This window comes from Morus notabilis, unplaced genomic scaffold, assembly GCF_000414095.1.
Source record: "Morus notabilis unplaced genomic scaffold, ASM41409v2 Scaffold651, whole genome shotgun sequence".
Classification (NCBI taxonomy): Eukaryota; Viridiplantae; Streptophyta; class Magnoliopsida; order Rosales; family Moraceae; genus Morus; species Morus notabilis.
In genome coordinates this window covers 16,241-32,614 of record NW_010360493.1, presented here as the reverse complement: position 1 = coordinate 32,614, position 16,374 = coordinate 16,241, and the positions used below count along the sequence as shown (strand labels likewise).

At 44.1% G+C, this 16,374-nt stretch overlaps 3 protein-coding genes across 3 annotated transcripts; all 3 read left to right on the top strand.

Moving 5' to 3' along the window:
- The first annotated feature begins 1,771 nt into the window (after window positions 1–1,771).
- LOC112091305 lies at window positions 1,772–2,824 on the top strand. The gene is made up of 2 exons (XM_024164545.1): window positions 1,772–2,447; window positions 2,547–2,824. The coding sequence occupies exons 1-2, from the start codon at window positions 1,772–1,774 to the stop codon at window positions 2,822–2,824; spliced, it is 954 nt and encodes a 317-aa protein (XP_024020313.1).
- A 120-nt stretch (window positions 2,825–2,944) lies between these two features.
- Window positions 2,945–3,739, top strand: LOC112091304. The gene has a single exon (XM_024164544.1). The coding sequence runs from the start codon at window positions 2,945–2,947 to the stop codon at window positions 3,737–3,739; it is 795 nt and encodes a 264-aa protein (XP_024020312.1).
- A 9,850-nt stretch (window positions 3,740–13,589) lies between these two features.
- Window positions 13,590–15,876, top strand: LOC21394633 (magnesium-dependent phosphatase 1). Its single transcript, XM_024164565.1, has 4 exons — window positions 13,590–13,769; window positions 14,490–14,661; window positions 15,157–15,273; window positions 15,458–15,876. Exons 1-4 carry the CDS (start codon window positions 13,660–13,662, stop codon window positions 15,632–15,634), a joined length of 576 nt encoding a protein of 191 aa, XP_024020333.1. The 5' UTR covers window positions 13,590–13,659; the 3' UTR covers window positions 15,635–15,876.
- The last annotated feature ends 498 nt before the right edge of the window (window positions 15,877–16,374 follow it).

Below are 16,374 nucleotides of genomic sequence, written 5' to 3'. Positions count from 1 at the left end.
ACGTCGACAGGTCGTACCGTCGACCTTACAACATAGAAATCTATCGCCAAGAAGAACAATTGGGCTAAACAACACTGGCAACGAGGGGAATGCTCCTTGGGGGAAAGCCTGACGTGGCAAGCTGCGTAAGGGATGTCCGCAGTACAGGCATTAAATGCAAACCCTTAAACCGCCCCTACGGGGGACAGAAAAGGGTTACAGCTGTGCACAGAGCCGTAATGGGAGACTAATTGGCTGAGTGAACAATGCGCAAGAAGTGATTAGTGGGCTACGAGCTGGGCCTAGAAAGGCAGACTAATTGAGTGCCTGTTCAGCCTACACGAGAAAACCCCTCCAACGAAGGAAGCTCAGCTATAAAAGGAGAGAAACCTCATACGGAAAAAAAGTTGATCTTTCTTGAGAAAAAAGAACGAGAGAGCAATTTGTAAATTGTAACAATCTCAAAAGGAATAAACAACCACAGTGGATGTAGCTATTCATTTTATAAGAGTGAACCACTATAAACCCTGTGCGTTTTTCTACTTTAAGTATTTTTTCTTATATTGCTCACTACACAAAAAATACCACAAACACCTTCGGCACAATACTTTTACATATAATTTCAATTAAAGCCAGTAATCTGACGGGAAACCTGGAGGTAACCCGGCTCGTTTTTGTTGACGAAAATTCACCGTCAACAATTGGCGACTCCACTGGAGAACGAATGCATTGGACCCCCAACAACAACAACGTAGTCAGCAAGCATGCCTCCGAGAAGAATAATTGAGGCCATCAACCAAGGCATCCAGATGGAGGAGACCGACACTCATCCGGTGAATGACAGGGTGGAGGAGGTTCCACCCCCGGCCAGAAATGAGGTCCCGCCCCTAGACATACCGCGGCCGGATCCTGTGCAGATGCAGGCCCAACTAGCCACTTTAACTGATCTGGTACGTGGACTAATGACCGTGGTCGAACACTTGGATGGAAGAAACTCTATGCCACCCTTAGAAGACGCCCCGAGACCGCTGGGACCTGCCATGGCTGAAAACCCCAACCCCGGTGACCGCCCACATATCTTAGAAGAAATCAGGGATAATGATAATCAAAGGGGCCAGCCTAGGCCCCGACCTTCCCACTCCTCCGGCAGCCGTTTAAGGGCTTCCGGACTCTGGGCTCCGGAGGACCCGATACTAAGAGGCCGGGGAAACCCCGAAGTATTGCCCCAGAACCCAGGAAGAACCCACCGGGAGACTCAGGGTTAGTGCAGGCGGGCGGGCAGGCAAGAGGCAAACCCAGTGGTCAAAGGGCAGAGGCATCGAGAGTAGCTGGCTCGGCCATCTCAACAGAGGAGGCACGCGCCATCATGGAGCGCATGGCCAGCCTGGAGCAAAAACTCACAGGGGACATAGCAGGCCTGAAAAAGAACATAGGGTGAGTGGCTGAGGTGGTAAACGTCGACATCACACCTAGCCACACACATGACCACCCATTCACCGAAGAGATAATGGCGCCACCTCTCCCCGACAAATACAGGCCGCCGTCGATCCCACCATATGATGGTCGAGGGGATCCCGATGATCATTTAGAAATGTACATAGGGCACATGCTCTTACACGGGTATGCCGAGGAAATTATGTGCCGAGCTTTCCGGAACCATTTAACAGACTCGGCCCGAAGGTGGTTTCGGACGCTGAGGCCAAATTCTACCGCAAGCTGGGATGCGTTGAAGGAAGCATTTTCCCTCCAATTCATAGGGGTTAAAAAATATGTCCCCCCAAAGCAGAACCTGATGACGATATACCAAAAGCCGAACGACTCATTGAGAGAATGGCTTGCGAGGTATGGGGAAGCTGTCGCCGCCACAATGGATATAACTGACAGAGAGGCCTCGATGGGGGCATTATCTAGTATGAAGAAAATTACTCCCTTCAAGAGAGAGCTGAACCGAAATCCCCCGTCCAGCTACAAGGAATTTCTTGCGCGAGCGCAAGGATACATCAACGCCGAGGAGGCAGATGCAAATGACCCCGAGCACAGGTCCAACAAGAACAAAGGGACTGAACAAGGGTCGACGCCAGCAAAGCAGGATGGGAAGAAGCGTCGAGGTGGAAGAAGCGGAGACAAGCAGCCAGCTGCGACGTCGAGTGCTCCGGAAGCCAAGAAGCCAAGGCAAGAGGAGAACCGTAAGCCTCGGCTATTTCAAAGGTACGATTCCTACCACGAACTGACAGTAGGAGTCGAGGAGGTCTTCAATCAGGTCGGCCGCAGAAATCTACTGCGCCGCCCAGTGCCGATGAGGACAGATCCCAGCCGAAGGAACCAAAAGAAATTCTGCAGGTTCCACGGTGATGTCAACCACCACAGCAACGATTGCACCGACCTCAAGGATGAAATCGATAGAGTAATCTGCGAGGGAAGGCTACAGGAGTTCAAAGCTGAATGGAGACCTCGAAACGATGGCTACGGTGGGCAAAATGACGGTCGACGCTGAGAGGATAACCAGCGTCCAGAAGACCGAGAACCTGTCGGCGTCATACGAACTGTCCTCGGCGGCCCCTATATAGGAGGAGACTCAAGAAAATCCCAGAAGGACTACACCCACGAGGCCAGAGGGGTTTACCAGGAAATATTCTGGAGTGTCTCCGCTGCAAAAACCCCAAGATATAGCAGTGCCGACGTGGCGTTTAACGAGGACGACGCCAGCGGAGTTCACTTCCCCCACAACGACGCATTAGTAGTGGAAGCCATGATTGGGAACCACACTATATGCCGAATCCTGGTAGACAATGGGAGCTCGGTGGACCTCCTTTACTCTGACTGCTTGGAAAAGATGAGGATCTGAAAGGAGCAGTTGGAGAAAACCTCTAGGCCATTATACGGTTTCACCGGGGACTCCGTCATCCCTCAGGGGACTATCCGGTTGCCCATAACCGCCGGAGAAAAACCCCGACAGACCACGACAATGGCCAACTTTGTGGTAATAAAGGGGGGCTCTCAGTACAATGCTGTAATCGGGAGACCGGCCCTTCAGGCGCTAAGGGCAATAACCTCCGTCTACCACCAGAAGGTGAGGTTCCCTACTCCAAACGGCGTAGGTGAGATGAAGAGCAACCAGTACGAAGCTAGGGTTGCATATTCTGATACCCTCCGTGGATACGACCAGCCAAGGCGACAGGAGGCCAGGATGGTCTATAAAAACACTGTTGAAGACATAGATCCCAGGGTTCAAGAAGAGGTCACGTGGTTGCAACCCATCGAGCAATTGGTGGAGATCCGAGTTGATGAAGGTGGGCCAACCAAAGTACTGAAAATGGGCTCAGGCCTAGCCCCCTCACTCAAGATCGAGGTCGAAGACTTCTTCAAAAAGAACTTAGATGTCTTCACCTGGAACCATGCCGACATGGAAGGGATCGACGCCGAGGTTATATGTCACTCCCTGAACGTTGATCCCTCATATCCTCCCAAGTGCCAGAAGCGTCGACCAATGAACCCAGAGAGGTATGAGGCGCTGAAAGAGGAGGTCGACAAGTTGATCAACAATGGGTTCATCAGGGAGGCCCATTACCCGCATTGGGTCTCGAACCCCGTTTTGGTGGTCAAGCCTAATGGGAGCTGGAGGACGTGCGTCGACTTCAGCGATCTCAACAAAGCCTGCCCGAAGGACGACTTTCTACTCCCTCGAATAGACCAGATGGTCAACGCCACAGCAGGGCATGAAATACTGAGTTTTATGAATACCTACTCTGGGTACAACTAGATCCCCATGGATCCAGCCGATGAGGAGCATACATCCTTCATAACCAACAGGGGCCTCTACTGCTACACGGTAATGCCCTTTGACTTAAAGAATGCGGGGCTACCTACCAAAGGCTCGTGAATAAGATGTTCACTCGGCAGCTCGGCAAATTAATGGAGGTCTACGTCGACGATATGCTTGTGAAAAGTGCCAGGGCCAACCAACACGTCGACCACTTGGGTGAAATGTTTGGTGTATTAAGGAAATACCACATGACACTAAATCCCCAAAAATGCGCCTCTAGAGTTAGGTCAGGGAAGTTCCTTGGTTTCATAGTCAACAATCAGGGGATAGAAGCTAACCCTGAAAAGATTAAAGCCTTGCAGGATATGCGGTCCCCGACTAAACCCAAAGAGGTACAGAGGTTGATAGGATGCGTCGCCGCCTTGAACAGATTTATATAAAAGGCAACAGACAAATGCGTCCCCTTCTTCGATGCTTTGAAAGGAAGTAGGCGTTTTGAATGGACACCACAATGTGAAGAGGCCTTCCATAAATTGAAGGAGCATTTAGGCAAGCCCCCAATCCTGTCAAAACCCAACCCCGACGAGGAACTTAGCCTCTACCTTTTCGTGTCTCAACACGCCATAAGCTTCATACTAATTAGGGAAGAAGAAATGGTACAGTTGCCAATTTACTATGTAAGCAAAAGACTCCTCGACGCCGAGTCAAGATATACCGAAATGGAACGTCTGGCCCTCGCCCTGATGGTAGCTTCAAAGAAGCTTCGGCAATATTTCCAATCTCACACAATATGGGTTCTCACAAACCATCCGTTGAGATAAGCGCTACAAAAGCCCGAAACTTCTGGTCGACTTCTCAAATGGTCGGTAGAGTTAAGCCAGTTCGACATTAAGTATGTACCGAGAACAGCGATCAAGGGCCAAGCGCTGGCCGATTTTCTGGCCGAATTCTCCCATAGACCGGCTCCCGCCAAGACAGAAAAAGTTGAGAGTACAGAATGGAAGCTCTACGTGGATAGAGCGTCGAGCGATAACGGATCAGGAGCCGGCGTCTTGTCGATCAGCCCATAAGGCCACAAGATTACCTCGGCGGTTCGATTTAAATTTAAGGCGTCGAACAACAAGGCGGAATACGAGGCGCTGATTGCAGGGTTGCGATTGGCCAATCACCTAAAGATTGATAGGCTCAGCATCTTCAGTGACTCTCAATTGGTCGTCGGGCAAGTGAAAGAAGAATACCAAGCGCGCGGTAAGAGAATGGGTGCGTACTTGAGAAAGGTGAAGGAATAACTCGTCAAGTTCAAAAAATACGAGATACTTCAAATACCACGAGCCGAAAATGCAAACGCCGATGCTCTATCGAAGCTAGCATCTTCAAAAGATTTCGACGCACTAGGGGTCGTTCCCATCGAGGAACTGGAGCGGCCAACCATTGAGGAAGTAGCTGAGGCACTAATCGTCCAAATAGGTGAAAATTAGATGACGCTACTCGTCCAATACCTGATGGATGCACAACTGCCAAACAATAAAGACGAAGCCAGACGGATCAGGTATAGAGCCGCCAGATACTTATTGTACGACGGTTTGCTTTACCGACGAGGCTATTCAACACCTCTGCAGCAGTGCTTGGATGAAGACGAAGCCCAAAAGGTCCTCCGAGAGATCCATGAAGGAGTCTGCGGTAATCATACTGGAGGGCAGTCTTTAGCTCTTAAGGTTCTGAGGCAAGGATACTACTGGCCCACGCTCAAAAAGGACGCTTTCCAATACGCCCGACGTTGCGATAAGTGCCAAAGGTACGTCACAATTCCTAGAGCACCCCCAGAAAATTTAACCTCCATTCTCAGTCCATGGCCCTTCGCCAAATGGGGGGTTGACCTAATCGGGCCATTACACCTCACACCCGGGGGCTTTAAACATTGTGTGCAGGTTCGGGGTCCCCCACTCGATAGTATCCGACAATCGAAAACAGTTCGATAATGCCTCAACACGAAGATTCTACGACAGCTTGGGCATTCGAAAGGATTTCTCGGCGCCGATACACCCACAATCTAACGGGCAAGTCGAAGCAGTCAATAAAATACTAAAGTATACCCTGAAGAAGAAGCTCAACGATCTAAAGGGAAAATAGGCCGAGGAACTCCCCAAGGTCTTGTGGGCATACAGAACGACGAGCTGAAGCACCACGGGCGAAACGCCCTTCTCCATGGCATATGGCGTCGAGGCAGTACTGCCCATAGAAATTGAGACGCCGACTCTAAGAACTGTGGTCTACGACGACGACGGTAATACGGAAGGCATGAATGGAGAACTCGACCTATTAGAAGGAAAAAGGCTCGACTCCCAATTACGCCTTGCCGCTTACCAACAGAGGGCAGCCTGAAATTACAACAAAAAAGTCAAACAACGAAGGTTCGCCCCAGGAGACCTAGTATTAAAAAGGGTAACACAAAGTACAAAACCCAAAAATACTGGTCCTCTGGGCCCAACTTGGGAAGGACCCTACCGAATAAGAGAAGTATTGCGGCCCGGCACCTACATCTTGGAAAGCCTCTCCGGCAAAAAGGTTCAGCATCCATGGAATGCAGAACAGTTAAAGCTGTACTACCAATAATGTATGTAGTTTTTTAAACGCATCTTAGTTACATTTTTGGCAATTTAAATAAATTATGAACTTATAGTAATATTGTCCAAAAGTAAGAAGAATTCACCCCTCAAATAAACTTGTATGCTTAAAAAATTAAGGTATATTAAATAGACAAGGGGGGCAATAAGGGATTTACGGATCACCGGCAAAAGAACTTAGAAAATTTTATGAAATTTTCTAAGGCGACGACCCCAAGGGGCAAAAGCTAGCGCCGACTCTTCCAAGAAAGAAAGGCGAGGAAAAACTTAGAAAATTTTACGAAATTTTCTAAGGCGACGACCCCAAGGGGCAAAAGCTAACGCCGACTCTTCCAAGGAAGAAAGGCGAGGAAAAACTTAGAAAATTTTACGAAATTTTCTAAGGCGACGACCCCAATGGGCAAAAGCTAACGCAGACTCTTCCAAGGAAGAAAGGCGAAGAAAAACTTAGAAAATTTTATGAAATTTTATGAGACAACGACCCCAAGGGGCAAGGGAAACAATGAGCAAGGTATGAAATCTAATGTCAATCTATTGCCTTTTTATAAAACACAAATGAAATAAAAAGAGGTTCAAACCAATGTCATATTAGTTACAGACAGCAGTAAAAAAATAATAATAATAAATAAATAAAATAAATCTTCAGGCCCCCCCCCCACCCGCCGAGTCATCACCAGGCGGGGAAGAGTTGTCATCGCTAGCAGGAGGAGGAGCATCTTAAAGGAAGCCCAAGTCCCACTCAGGATGCTCTTGTTTTATCAAATCGATGATTTGTTGACCAGCGGATTGAAAATCCTTGGTACGAATGTCGATAAGCTCCGAAGAAGCCTTGAACTCCTCAATAATCTTTGCATGTTTGGCATCGAAAACTGCTGCAGCCTTGGCTTCAACTTCTTTCTTCCCCTCAGCCTTTCCCTCAGCAAAACGTCTCTTCACCGCCTCAGTTGCTTCTGCCAACTTCGTCTCATATGTATCTACCTGCTTGGTAAGGTCCTCAACCGAGGCGGTTAGCTTAGCCAATTTATCTTCCAAACTCTTCAATTTGGCCACGGCCATATCTCTCTCCTCGGCGGTGTTCGCACACTTAGTCTTAGCATCATCGAGAAGAGAATTAAGCTCGGCCTTTACGATGTCCATCTCTTTATCCCGCTCCTCAACCTTAACTAGGTCGAGAAGGTTGAGAATGGCGAGGATTAGGCCCTGAAAAATTGGAGGTCAGAAAATAAGGATACAGAGCAGCGAAACCAGCAAAAATAAAAGGCAGCTCGATCAAGTCTTACGTGAATTTGGAAAGAGATCTTCTTTCGCTGGCGATCGACCAAAGACGATTGAGTGGCAGCAACCCAGTGTGGCTCGAGAAAAGACTCATATAGAGCCTGGAAGACAAGGGAGAAGTTTCAGCATCGCCCCAATCTCGGCGTCAGAAACGTCCGGGACTTGGAAATTAGGATCCATAATTTTTGCCCCCGAGATAAGCACGCGTTCCCTCGGCGCCAAAGGAACGTTTACGTCAGGAATGGAGACCGTCGGCGTCCAAGTTTCTACCACCGGCGTCTTCTCTTTGCGCCTCTTTTTTAGCGCAGGATCATCCTCCGACGCCGAGGGAACCTTTGAGGCTTTTCTTTTCCTCGGCACCTGAGAAGAAGAGCGAGCTTTCTCCTTTCCTCTAGAAGGAGGTTGTTGGCTCGGCGGGGGCTGCTGGCTTGACTCAGACGGCTGACTGCCGGGAAGCTAAATCCTCAAAGACGCCATTTCTACAAAAAATGACGAGACAAAAATATAGTCGACGCTTGGATAAACAAAGTGCCATTATAAGAAAGGCGACGGGAATGGGGGTTTACCTTCGTCGCTCAAATGGAAGTACTCACGGACAGCGTCGAGGTCAATAGGGTCTGGGAGATCGAGAATTAACCCAGCACTTCGAAGGTTGGCCTGGGTCAGGAGGGTGTCAATATGGCGAACCTCGGACGAGAACGAGAAGGCCTTCTCAATCCTCGCCAAGCTGTTTCCAGAAAACTTCGGCCGGTCTTGACTGACTGTAGGATAAAAAGACTGTCAGCATAAGAAGGGAGAAAGCGAGGTAAGGTGAAAGAAAGGGAATCAAAGTCTCACCCATGTTCCCAAACGACGCTTGCACCTTCCTTCGGCGAGGCAAGTAGTCGTTGGGATGGAAGTTAAAGGGTCCACGTATCATAAAAAACATGAGTTTCCACCCATGTGACGACGAGGGAATGCCCAATATCAACTTGCCAAATCTGGGCTGAGATCTCCCATGCCCACTCAGGAAATACCACCCCTCGCACTTGGCGACATGGCACAGTCTGTACATGAATCTAAACTCATCCAGAGAAAGATCCATGTCAAACTGCTAGTTCCACAAAATCCAAGCGCCAGCAAAGCAGTACCAAAAATTTGGCGCCAATTGGGCAGGGGAAATGCCATAAAACTGGCAATAATCTTTTACAAAGGGATGAACCGGAAGGGTCATCCCCGCAGTAACGGCCCTGGTATAGACAGGGAGGTATCCGGTCGGCGGCATACTAGTCCTAAAATGCATGTCTGGGAGGAGGTATTCGAACCACCTCCCGTCAATGCATCATTCCTTCACCGCCCGGATGATGTCCTTATTTCGGACTCTCGACGCCACAGTGTCAGCTGTGAAGGAAGGCCGATCCGGGTCTCCACTTGTAGCAGCTAGCGGGGCATCCACCAGAGAAGCGGCGACCCCACACACGCTGCCACTTGTAAAAGGCCTCATATCGACATCTTCATCGATCATTCGGCAGACGCTGTCATATGTATCGCTACCATCGTCGCTTGGGCCGGCCATATGTTCCTCGACTTCCCGCAACAGTGAGTCGCAGCCCGACGAGGAAGATGACCATGAAATCTCTGCCACAGAAGGGGAGTCTGGTCGTACAACAGACGGTTCCTCTCGACGGGTGTTTTTTGAGGCCATTGTTCTGGTAATAAAAAAGACAAGAAGCTACATCAAAATCCTAAGTCAAGAGGAAGGAAAAAATGGCAGTTATTCTAAGCAACGACCATTCTAGACAACGATTGCTGAAACACCTCAACACAACGTCGATCATTCATATGAAAATGGTGACGACAAATGCTCGCGACAACCAAGGTTCACCAGAACCCAGGAGCCAGACTCGCATTCAACCAGGAAGCAGGAAAAACTACCCTATGTGGGTCGAATAAAGCATAAAAAGCTACTGTCTTCTACATTTCACATATCAACACCTATGATTCACTGGGAAAGCCAGTAAAATCATCCGGCAACGCAAAAAAGCAACGATTAAAGCTTACCGATGAGTTGGAGTCTGGACGGAGTTTTGAAACCGAGTAACTTCACGATGCACCAAAGGAAGCAGGGAGCACAAGTCGGAGATTCACAGGGAGAAATTCAGGCAGAGTAACAGCGGTTCTAAGGAATTTGTTTGGAAAGAATGACTTCGGTTTAGAGGATATTTAAAGAAAAACAGGTCCTCGACCCCTGATCGTCAGATAAAGCTTATGGAGATCCAACGGAAGGGGTAATTTTCCCAGATCGAACGACAGCAAAGCAAAGGCGGGAAAATGAAGGGGCGCGATCTAAGGGCTCATATACGTCCTTTCGAAATAAGGCCTCACGTCAACATAGGGAAATGACCGACGCGACGGTTGCGTTCCTCAAGAAAATCTGAAGCATCTAGACCATCATTGCGGGCGAAGGCTCGGGACCGGTTTCCCACACCTAAAGCACGGAAGGACGACCGAACCTAAGCTCGAGGCTGTCTAAAAGAAGCCCTCGACCTGGGGGGTAGCTGTTATGGGGGAAAATATGGGGGACACGTGGAGGGAGGACAACATGACACGTGGCCTTAACCTTTCCTCGCAAAGCAACAACCCTCAATGTCTGGAACCCCCTTCCCTCCCGTCGTTAAGAGCCCGAGTAAGAAGCCCGACTTGGGGCGTCGATTTCATCTGACGTCGACAGGTCGGACCGTCGACCTTACAACATAGAAATCTACCGCCAAGAAGAACAATTGGGCTAAACAACACTGGCGACGAGGGGAATGCTTTTTGGGGGAAAGCCTGACGTGGCAAGCTGCGTAAGGGATGTCCGCAGTACAGGAATTAAATGTAAACCCTTAAACCGCCCCTACGGGGGACAGAAAATGGTTACAGTTGTGCACAGAGCCGTAATGGGAGACTAATTGGCTGAGTGAACAGTGCGCAAGAAGTGATTAGTGAGCTACGAGCTGGGCCTAGAAAGGCAGACCACTTGAGTGCCTGTTCAGCCTACACGAGAAAACTCCTCCAACGAAGGAAGCTCGGCTATAAAAGGAGAGAAACCTCATATGGAAAAAAGGTTGATCTTTCTTGAGAAAAAAGAACGAGAGAGCAATTTGTAAATTATAACAATCTCAAAAGGAATAAACAACCACAATGGATGTAGCTCTTCATTTTATAAGAGTGAACCACTATAAACCCTTTGCGTTTTTCTACTTTAAGTATTTTTTCTTATATTGTTCATTACACAAAAAATACCACAAACACTTTCGGCACAAAACTTTTACATATAATTTCAATTAAAGTCGGTAATCTGACGGGAAACCTGGAGGTAACCCGGCTTATTTTTATTGACGAAAATTCACCATCAACAGGACCCAAACTAACAATAACGAGCTTTAAGTCAGCCCTTTAGGTTCGGCCTCAACTTACAACTCTAAAATAGACAACATTAAAAACTTTTAAAAGTAAAGACCAATCAATAGAAATTAATAAGCCATTTTTAGTTCTAAATATTTTATTTTTCAATTCTACGGTTATTTATATATATGTCTCTCTCTAAACATGTTTCTATGTCCACTCCTACTTTTATCTCTCAACCTCTCTCTCTCGCTGGTTGCTCTCTCTCTCCTCCTCCCCCTCACTTCCCGTCTAGACAGTGCAGCTCCCCACCATCTCTCATTGCGGAGATCTGCTAGTCGTCGTGCGACAACACCGTCGCGGCGTCCTTGCGTCAAGGATATCTGAGCAGATCTGAGCCGCCGTCGTGGTCTCGGCAATGCTTCCATCACGCCGGCGAAAAGGAGGTTTTCTCGCACCATCTCTATCGTGGAGATCTGAGCTCTGTCGTGGTCGTGTAAAAATCGCCATCGCGACGACACCGGTTCCGCCTCATTGTTGTAGATTCACGATGGCCTTCGCGGTGCTGGGCCTCGCAACGGTGAGGTTAATCACTGCCTCTCGAGTCTCGTCGAAGAGAGAGAAGGAGCGATAGGGGAAGAGTCGAGAGGCTGGTATGATTCGAAGAGAGAGAAAGCAGGAGAAGGGAGAGAGAGAGAAGTTTGGGATAATAGTAGTATATAGACTGGGACATTTTTGTAATGTAATTAATTGGTAAATCCAGATTTACACCTAAATTACCTATTTACTTGATTATTTTTAAATCCTGACCTATTAGTTTTTATTATTCATTTAATTTGGCATATTTTCTTCCTTCTCCCAATTACTTTTATACTTTATAATCATTAATTGGACCCTTATTTTGCTTTTAACGCGTTATGTTTGTGCTCGTGTATAAGTGATTCGTGCTTAAAAATTACGCCGAGTTCTTAAAGTGCTTCATGTTTAAAAATTACGCCGAGTTCTTAGAGTATTTCGTGCTTAAAAGTTACATCAAACTCCGCCTATTTAATAAATGAGATGGGTTAGGTCCATTTAATAATCATGTCATGTTGTGTCGTAAACGTCCCATACTCGTATCCACCATCAAACCTAGCTCATTTTCACATCTCTAGGCCAAACTAATAAAAAAAATTGAGACTTTGAAACCAACCAAAGCAAATCCTAACATTAGTGAAAATTTTAAGTTTAATTATTGTTTTGTGCAACTTTATTATTTATGTCCAACTTCCACATCGTTTTCTTATTGTAGTTTTTTTCTTTCTTTTTTTTTTTTCATGTAACTTCTATCTTTCTTTTCAAGGACATGTAATCTTATGGAGAAAATTACCATCACATGATGTCTTGTTCAAGTAACGACACAATTAATAAGTCATAGAAAGAACCTCGCAAAAAACATAGAAAGAAACAACAAGCTGCCAATCGACAGCCTTTATTTTTGCATAAATCTCTTTTTTTTTATGTATATGTTATAAATTAATTATATGTGGATGCCACCCCTTAATATTCTATAACGGTTATAGATATTTTCTCATCTAGATTTCATTATCCTCCATTATTCTCCTCATAATATTAAGTATTATCTCAACATAATTTCTCTCTTTATATTTGATGTAACCTATGTCCTATCCTGTTACTTTTGTTTACAATCGTAGAGCTCAGAATCTACAATTAAATTTATTTACAGGGTTAATGACCACTTCTGATATCGACTATGATAGTGAATCGATCGAAGTCGGTTTGAGTTGATTGAGTGCTAGAACGAGAATGTAAAGTGCGGAAAAATAAATGAACACATAGCTCACCGTCAATGTGAATGCTACATCCACTGTAGGGTTTCGGAGTTTCACTATATCTTGTAAAAAAATACAATTAGAATGAGCGAAGAAAAGGAGAAGGGAGAAAAGAATTTAGAGAGAGAATCTAGAGAGGGAGAATACATAGAGAATGAGGTCTATATGTCATGAATGAGATGTCTAATTCGTGATCTTCATCCGTTTTTTATAGGAGAATGTTAGTTTTCCTTTTTTCTTTGAGTTAACTTTTGTCTTTCATTGTTTTTTTATTTGGTTTACGGCTACATTTCTCTTTTTTATCTTTATTGATTTGATTCGTGCTTTTAATGTGGGATTCTACTAGATTGAGTTTCATGACCTCTAACTCCAACGAATCTTCTTTCTTACTTTATCTACAGCGGTCTTCACAGATCTTCTATCATCGCGCTTTTTCAGTCATCTCGAGTCGATCTTATCTTCAGTCGACTTTCTTCTCCAATACTGTCCACGATGCTGATTTTGGCCCTAACCTTGACCTATAAATAGTGTACGTATGAGCATGTATTTGAACGGAAAGAATACAAAATGATACTTGATAGTTGATATTTCTTTTGTGTCTTTGCTTTATAGTTGATTTTTGTGCCATTTTCATTTATTTTATAACATTATATTAATTTTTTTTTTCTTTTTTGGAAAAGGATTCATTTCTTAATTATTTATTTATTATTTTGGCTAATAAAAACCAATAGAATATTGCATTCAGTTGCGACTTCCGGAGCTTCCCATTCTTTCTCTGTTCTCTGAACTCCGAGAGAGAGAGAGAGAGAGAGAGAGAGAGATGGGAGACGAAAGGGTAAAAACAGAAGCTATGCAGATAATTGGAATGTTTCAAGTCCTCCCGAGATTGATCGTCTTCGATCTCGATTATACTCTCTGGCCTTTCTACTGGTACCTACCCTCTTGTTTGCTTTCCGATAAAATCCACTAAAGAAATTCGTTTTTTCTTATGTTGGTCTTTATAAAAGCATCATAACCAACCAACCCAGATACGAGAATTTTGGATTTCTTTAGTTAATTCCAGAATCGGACCTTTTTTCACCACTTAGCATATTTTTCAATTTAATCTAATTTGCAGTTTTTTCTTCCTTAATTTTTTTTTTTAAAGTTAAAGACTTGCTATAGGTGATCAACACACACACACAAATTTATATTGTTTGTGGAAGTTTTTATGTTAACTTCGTTTATATCATTTTCCTCTTGTGATTTTTATTATCATTGCCTTTCTTCATTAAGAATTTGATTGTAATTATTATTTATTAGTGTTCATGTAATGGTCGTGTTAAATATAGAGTTTATTTTGTTATGCAATGCAACTTCTAAATTTCAGTGTCCAATAAGAAAGAACAGAGTAGGATTTATGCTAAAATTTGAGCATCTTCTGAATATTAATGCCTTTATGCTTTATATCCCTAATCATTTTGTTTTCTGCACAAGTGGTGATTTTTTCCTGTATAATGAGGGCATATATTTAGCACCCCCAATTTTGAGGATTGGGAATAAATATTTAACATTATGGAATAGCTTAACATGTTTTCGCTGAAAATGTTTTTGAGTATTATTGTAATTATAATCAACCAACTTACAAGTTGCATCTGAATATTTCTACAGTGAATGTAGGTCGAAGCGCGAAATGCCGTCTTTGTATCCCCACGCTAGAGGCGTTTTGAATGCCTTCAAGGAAAAGGGTGTTGATGTTGCCATTGCTTCTAGGTCGCCTACTGCAGATATAGCTAAGACATTTCTTGACAAACTGAATATTACCTCTATGTTTGTAGCCAAGGTCAGCAAGGGAGACTGGCCCATCATTTTACTTTTTGTTCTTTTCTTTTCGAATTCTATCTTCATTTTATTTTATTCTTGTTTTGTTTTCATTAGGATTAAGAAGGAGATAATAATAAGTTTTCCTTAGTAAGAGGAACTTCAGTAAATCAAGCCTACTCATTGGCTCTAGAATAGTGTAATGAATGAGAACTTTACTATGCAGCAGTGTACCTAATTTGTTATATATATTAGCTGTGCTTATTTTCTAATAGCCGTGATTGTATTTTGATAAGGGTGTTTAATATTTAGCCCAGATTGTGTTTGTTATATGTGTTACTTCTTAACTTGAGGAAATATCCAGCGAAACAATCAGACTACAGTGAGATTTGTCTTGCTGTTGATGGTTTGGATAGCTTGTGTTGTAATTATGAGATGAACTGAATTAGGATCATATCTATTGCGAGTCATCTTTCTTTCACTTACACATAAAACCATTTTTCTTTTGATTATGCAGGAGATTTTTTCTAGTTGGACCCACAAAACAGAACACTTCCAGAAGATTCATTCAAGAACCGGGGTCCCCTACAGCTCTATGCTCTTCTTTGATGACGAAAATAGGAACATCCAAGCGGTAAAACTTGTTTTGTTTTGTCCTCTTTTCAATCAAGAAAAAAGTGTATGTTTACCACTGTCACATGTTCAAAAGTAAGCATCACTTAAGTTAAATAGGTCGATCTTATCGATCTCTAGTGACCTCAAAAAATTCCATGGCATTTGTCAATATGTTCTTAAAGCTTGTGCTTCGCTAATTACAGGTTTCGAAAATGGGGGTAACAAGCATTTTGGTCAGCAACGGTGTGAATCTTGGAGCATTAAGGCAGGGTCTAACAGAATACTCTCAAAATTTGAATACTTCTGAAAAGAACAAGCAGAGATGGCTCAAAAAATATGTGGGAAATTCAAGTTCATCTGAGAAAAATGAGAAGGAATGAGTATATCAGAGATGCTGAGATCTGTATTTCCCGTTCCAGTTACGACATGGGAATTAGAAATAAACTCGTGTATTTTCGGGTAGCATTTTTTTATGGCAACATTAAGATATTAATGATTTTTGGTATCAATTGGAGGAAGGCATTCTTGAATACTTTGTCTTCAACATGTTCCTACAAAAGGGAGTGTCATCTGTAAACAATATACTGATCATTATGATACTTTCAAAAAAAAAAAATGTTATTATTATTATTATCAGTATCCCAAATCTCTTTGCTATATCAGTTAACTAAATGATAGTGTCTTATTGGAAATTCTGCAAATGTGGAAGTATGCCGTGGGCTTGGACTTTTAGCGATACCTACATGGATTTATGATTGCTTGCTGATCTTTCATCAAAGATACGGCAACCAACGATGCAACAAATGGAGATTAAAAGGAGAATTTTCTTTTAGATGAATGCTTAGATAGTAGTACTAATAGTAGCAGTAAAAGTAGTAGTAGTAGTAGTAGTAATAATAATAATAATAATAATAATAATAATAATGATGATGATAATAATAATGATAATAATAAAAGAACTTGCTGTTAAAATGCAGAATATCCTCCATATACAAATTTGCGAACAGAACGCATTGGCAGTGATGAAAATTGGAGAGAAGAAAGGTGGACGGATTTTGGAGTTGAAATTGTGAAATCGTGTTGTTTGGTTGGAGCCTTTTTTGGAAGAAAGAAAGCAAAA

Bases quoted from the DNA above. Each gene is read 5' to 3' on its own strand.
- LOC21394633 (XM_024164565.1), top strand. From the start codon at position 13,660: ATGGGAGACGAAAGGGTAAAAACAGAAGCTATGCAGATAATTGGAATG. The intron at 13,770-14,489 runs GTACCTACCCTC...ATATTTCTACAG, and splicing joins ACTCTCTGGCCTTTCTACTG to TGAATGTAGGTCGAAGCGCG. The intron at 15,274-15,457 runs GTAAAACTTGTT...CGCTAATTACAG, and splicing joins AAAATAGGAACATCCAAGCG to GTTTCGAAAATGGGGGTAAC.
- LOC112091305 (XM_024164545.1), top strand. From the start codon at position 1,772: ATGACGATATACCAAAAGCCGAACGACTCATTGAGAGAATGGCTTGCG. The intron at 2,448-2,546 runs GTGGGCAAAATG...GCCCCTATATAG, and splicing joins ACCTCGAAACGATGGCTACG to GAGGAGACTCAAGAAAATCC.
- LOC112091304 (XM_024164544.1), top strand. From the start codon at position 2,945: ATGGCCAACTTTGTGGTAATAAAGGGGGGCTCTCAGTACAATGCTGTA.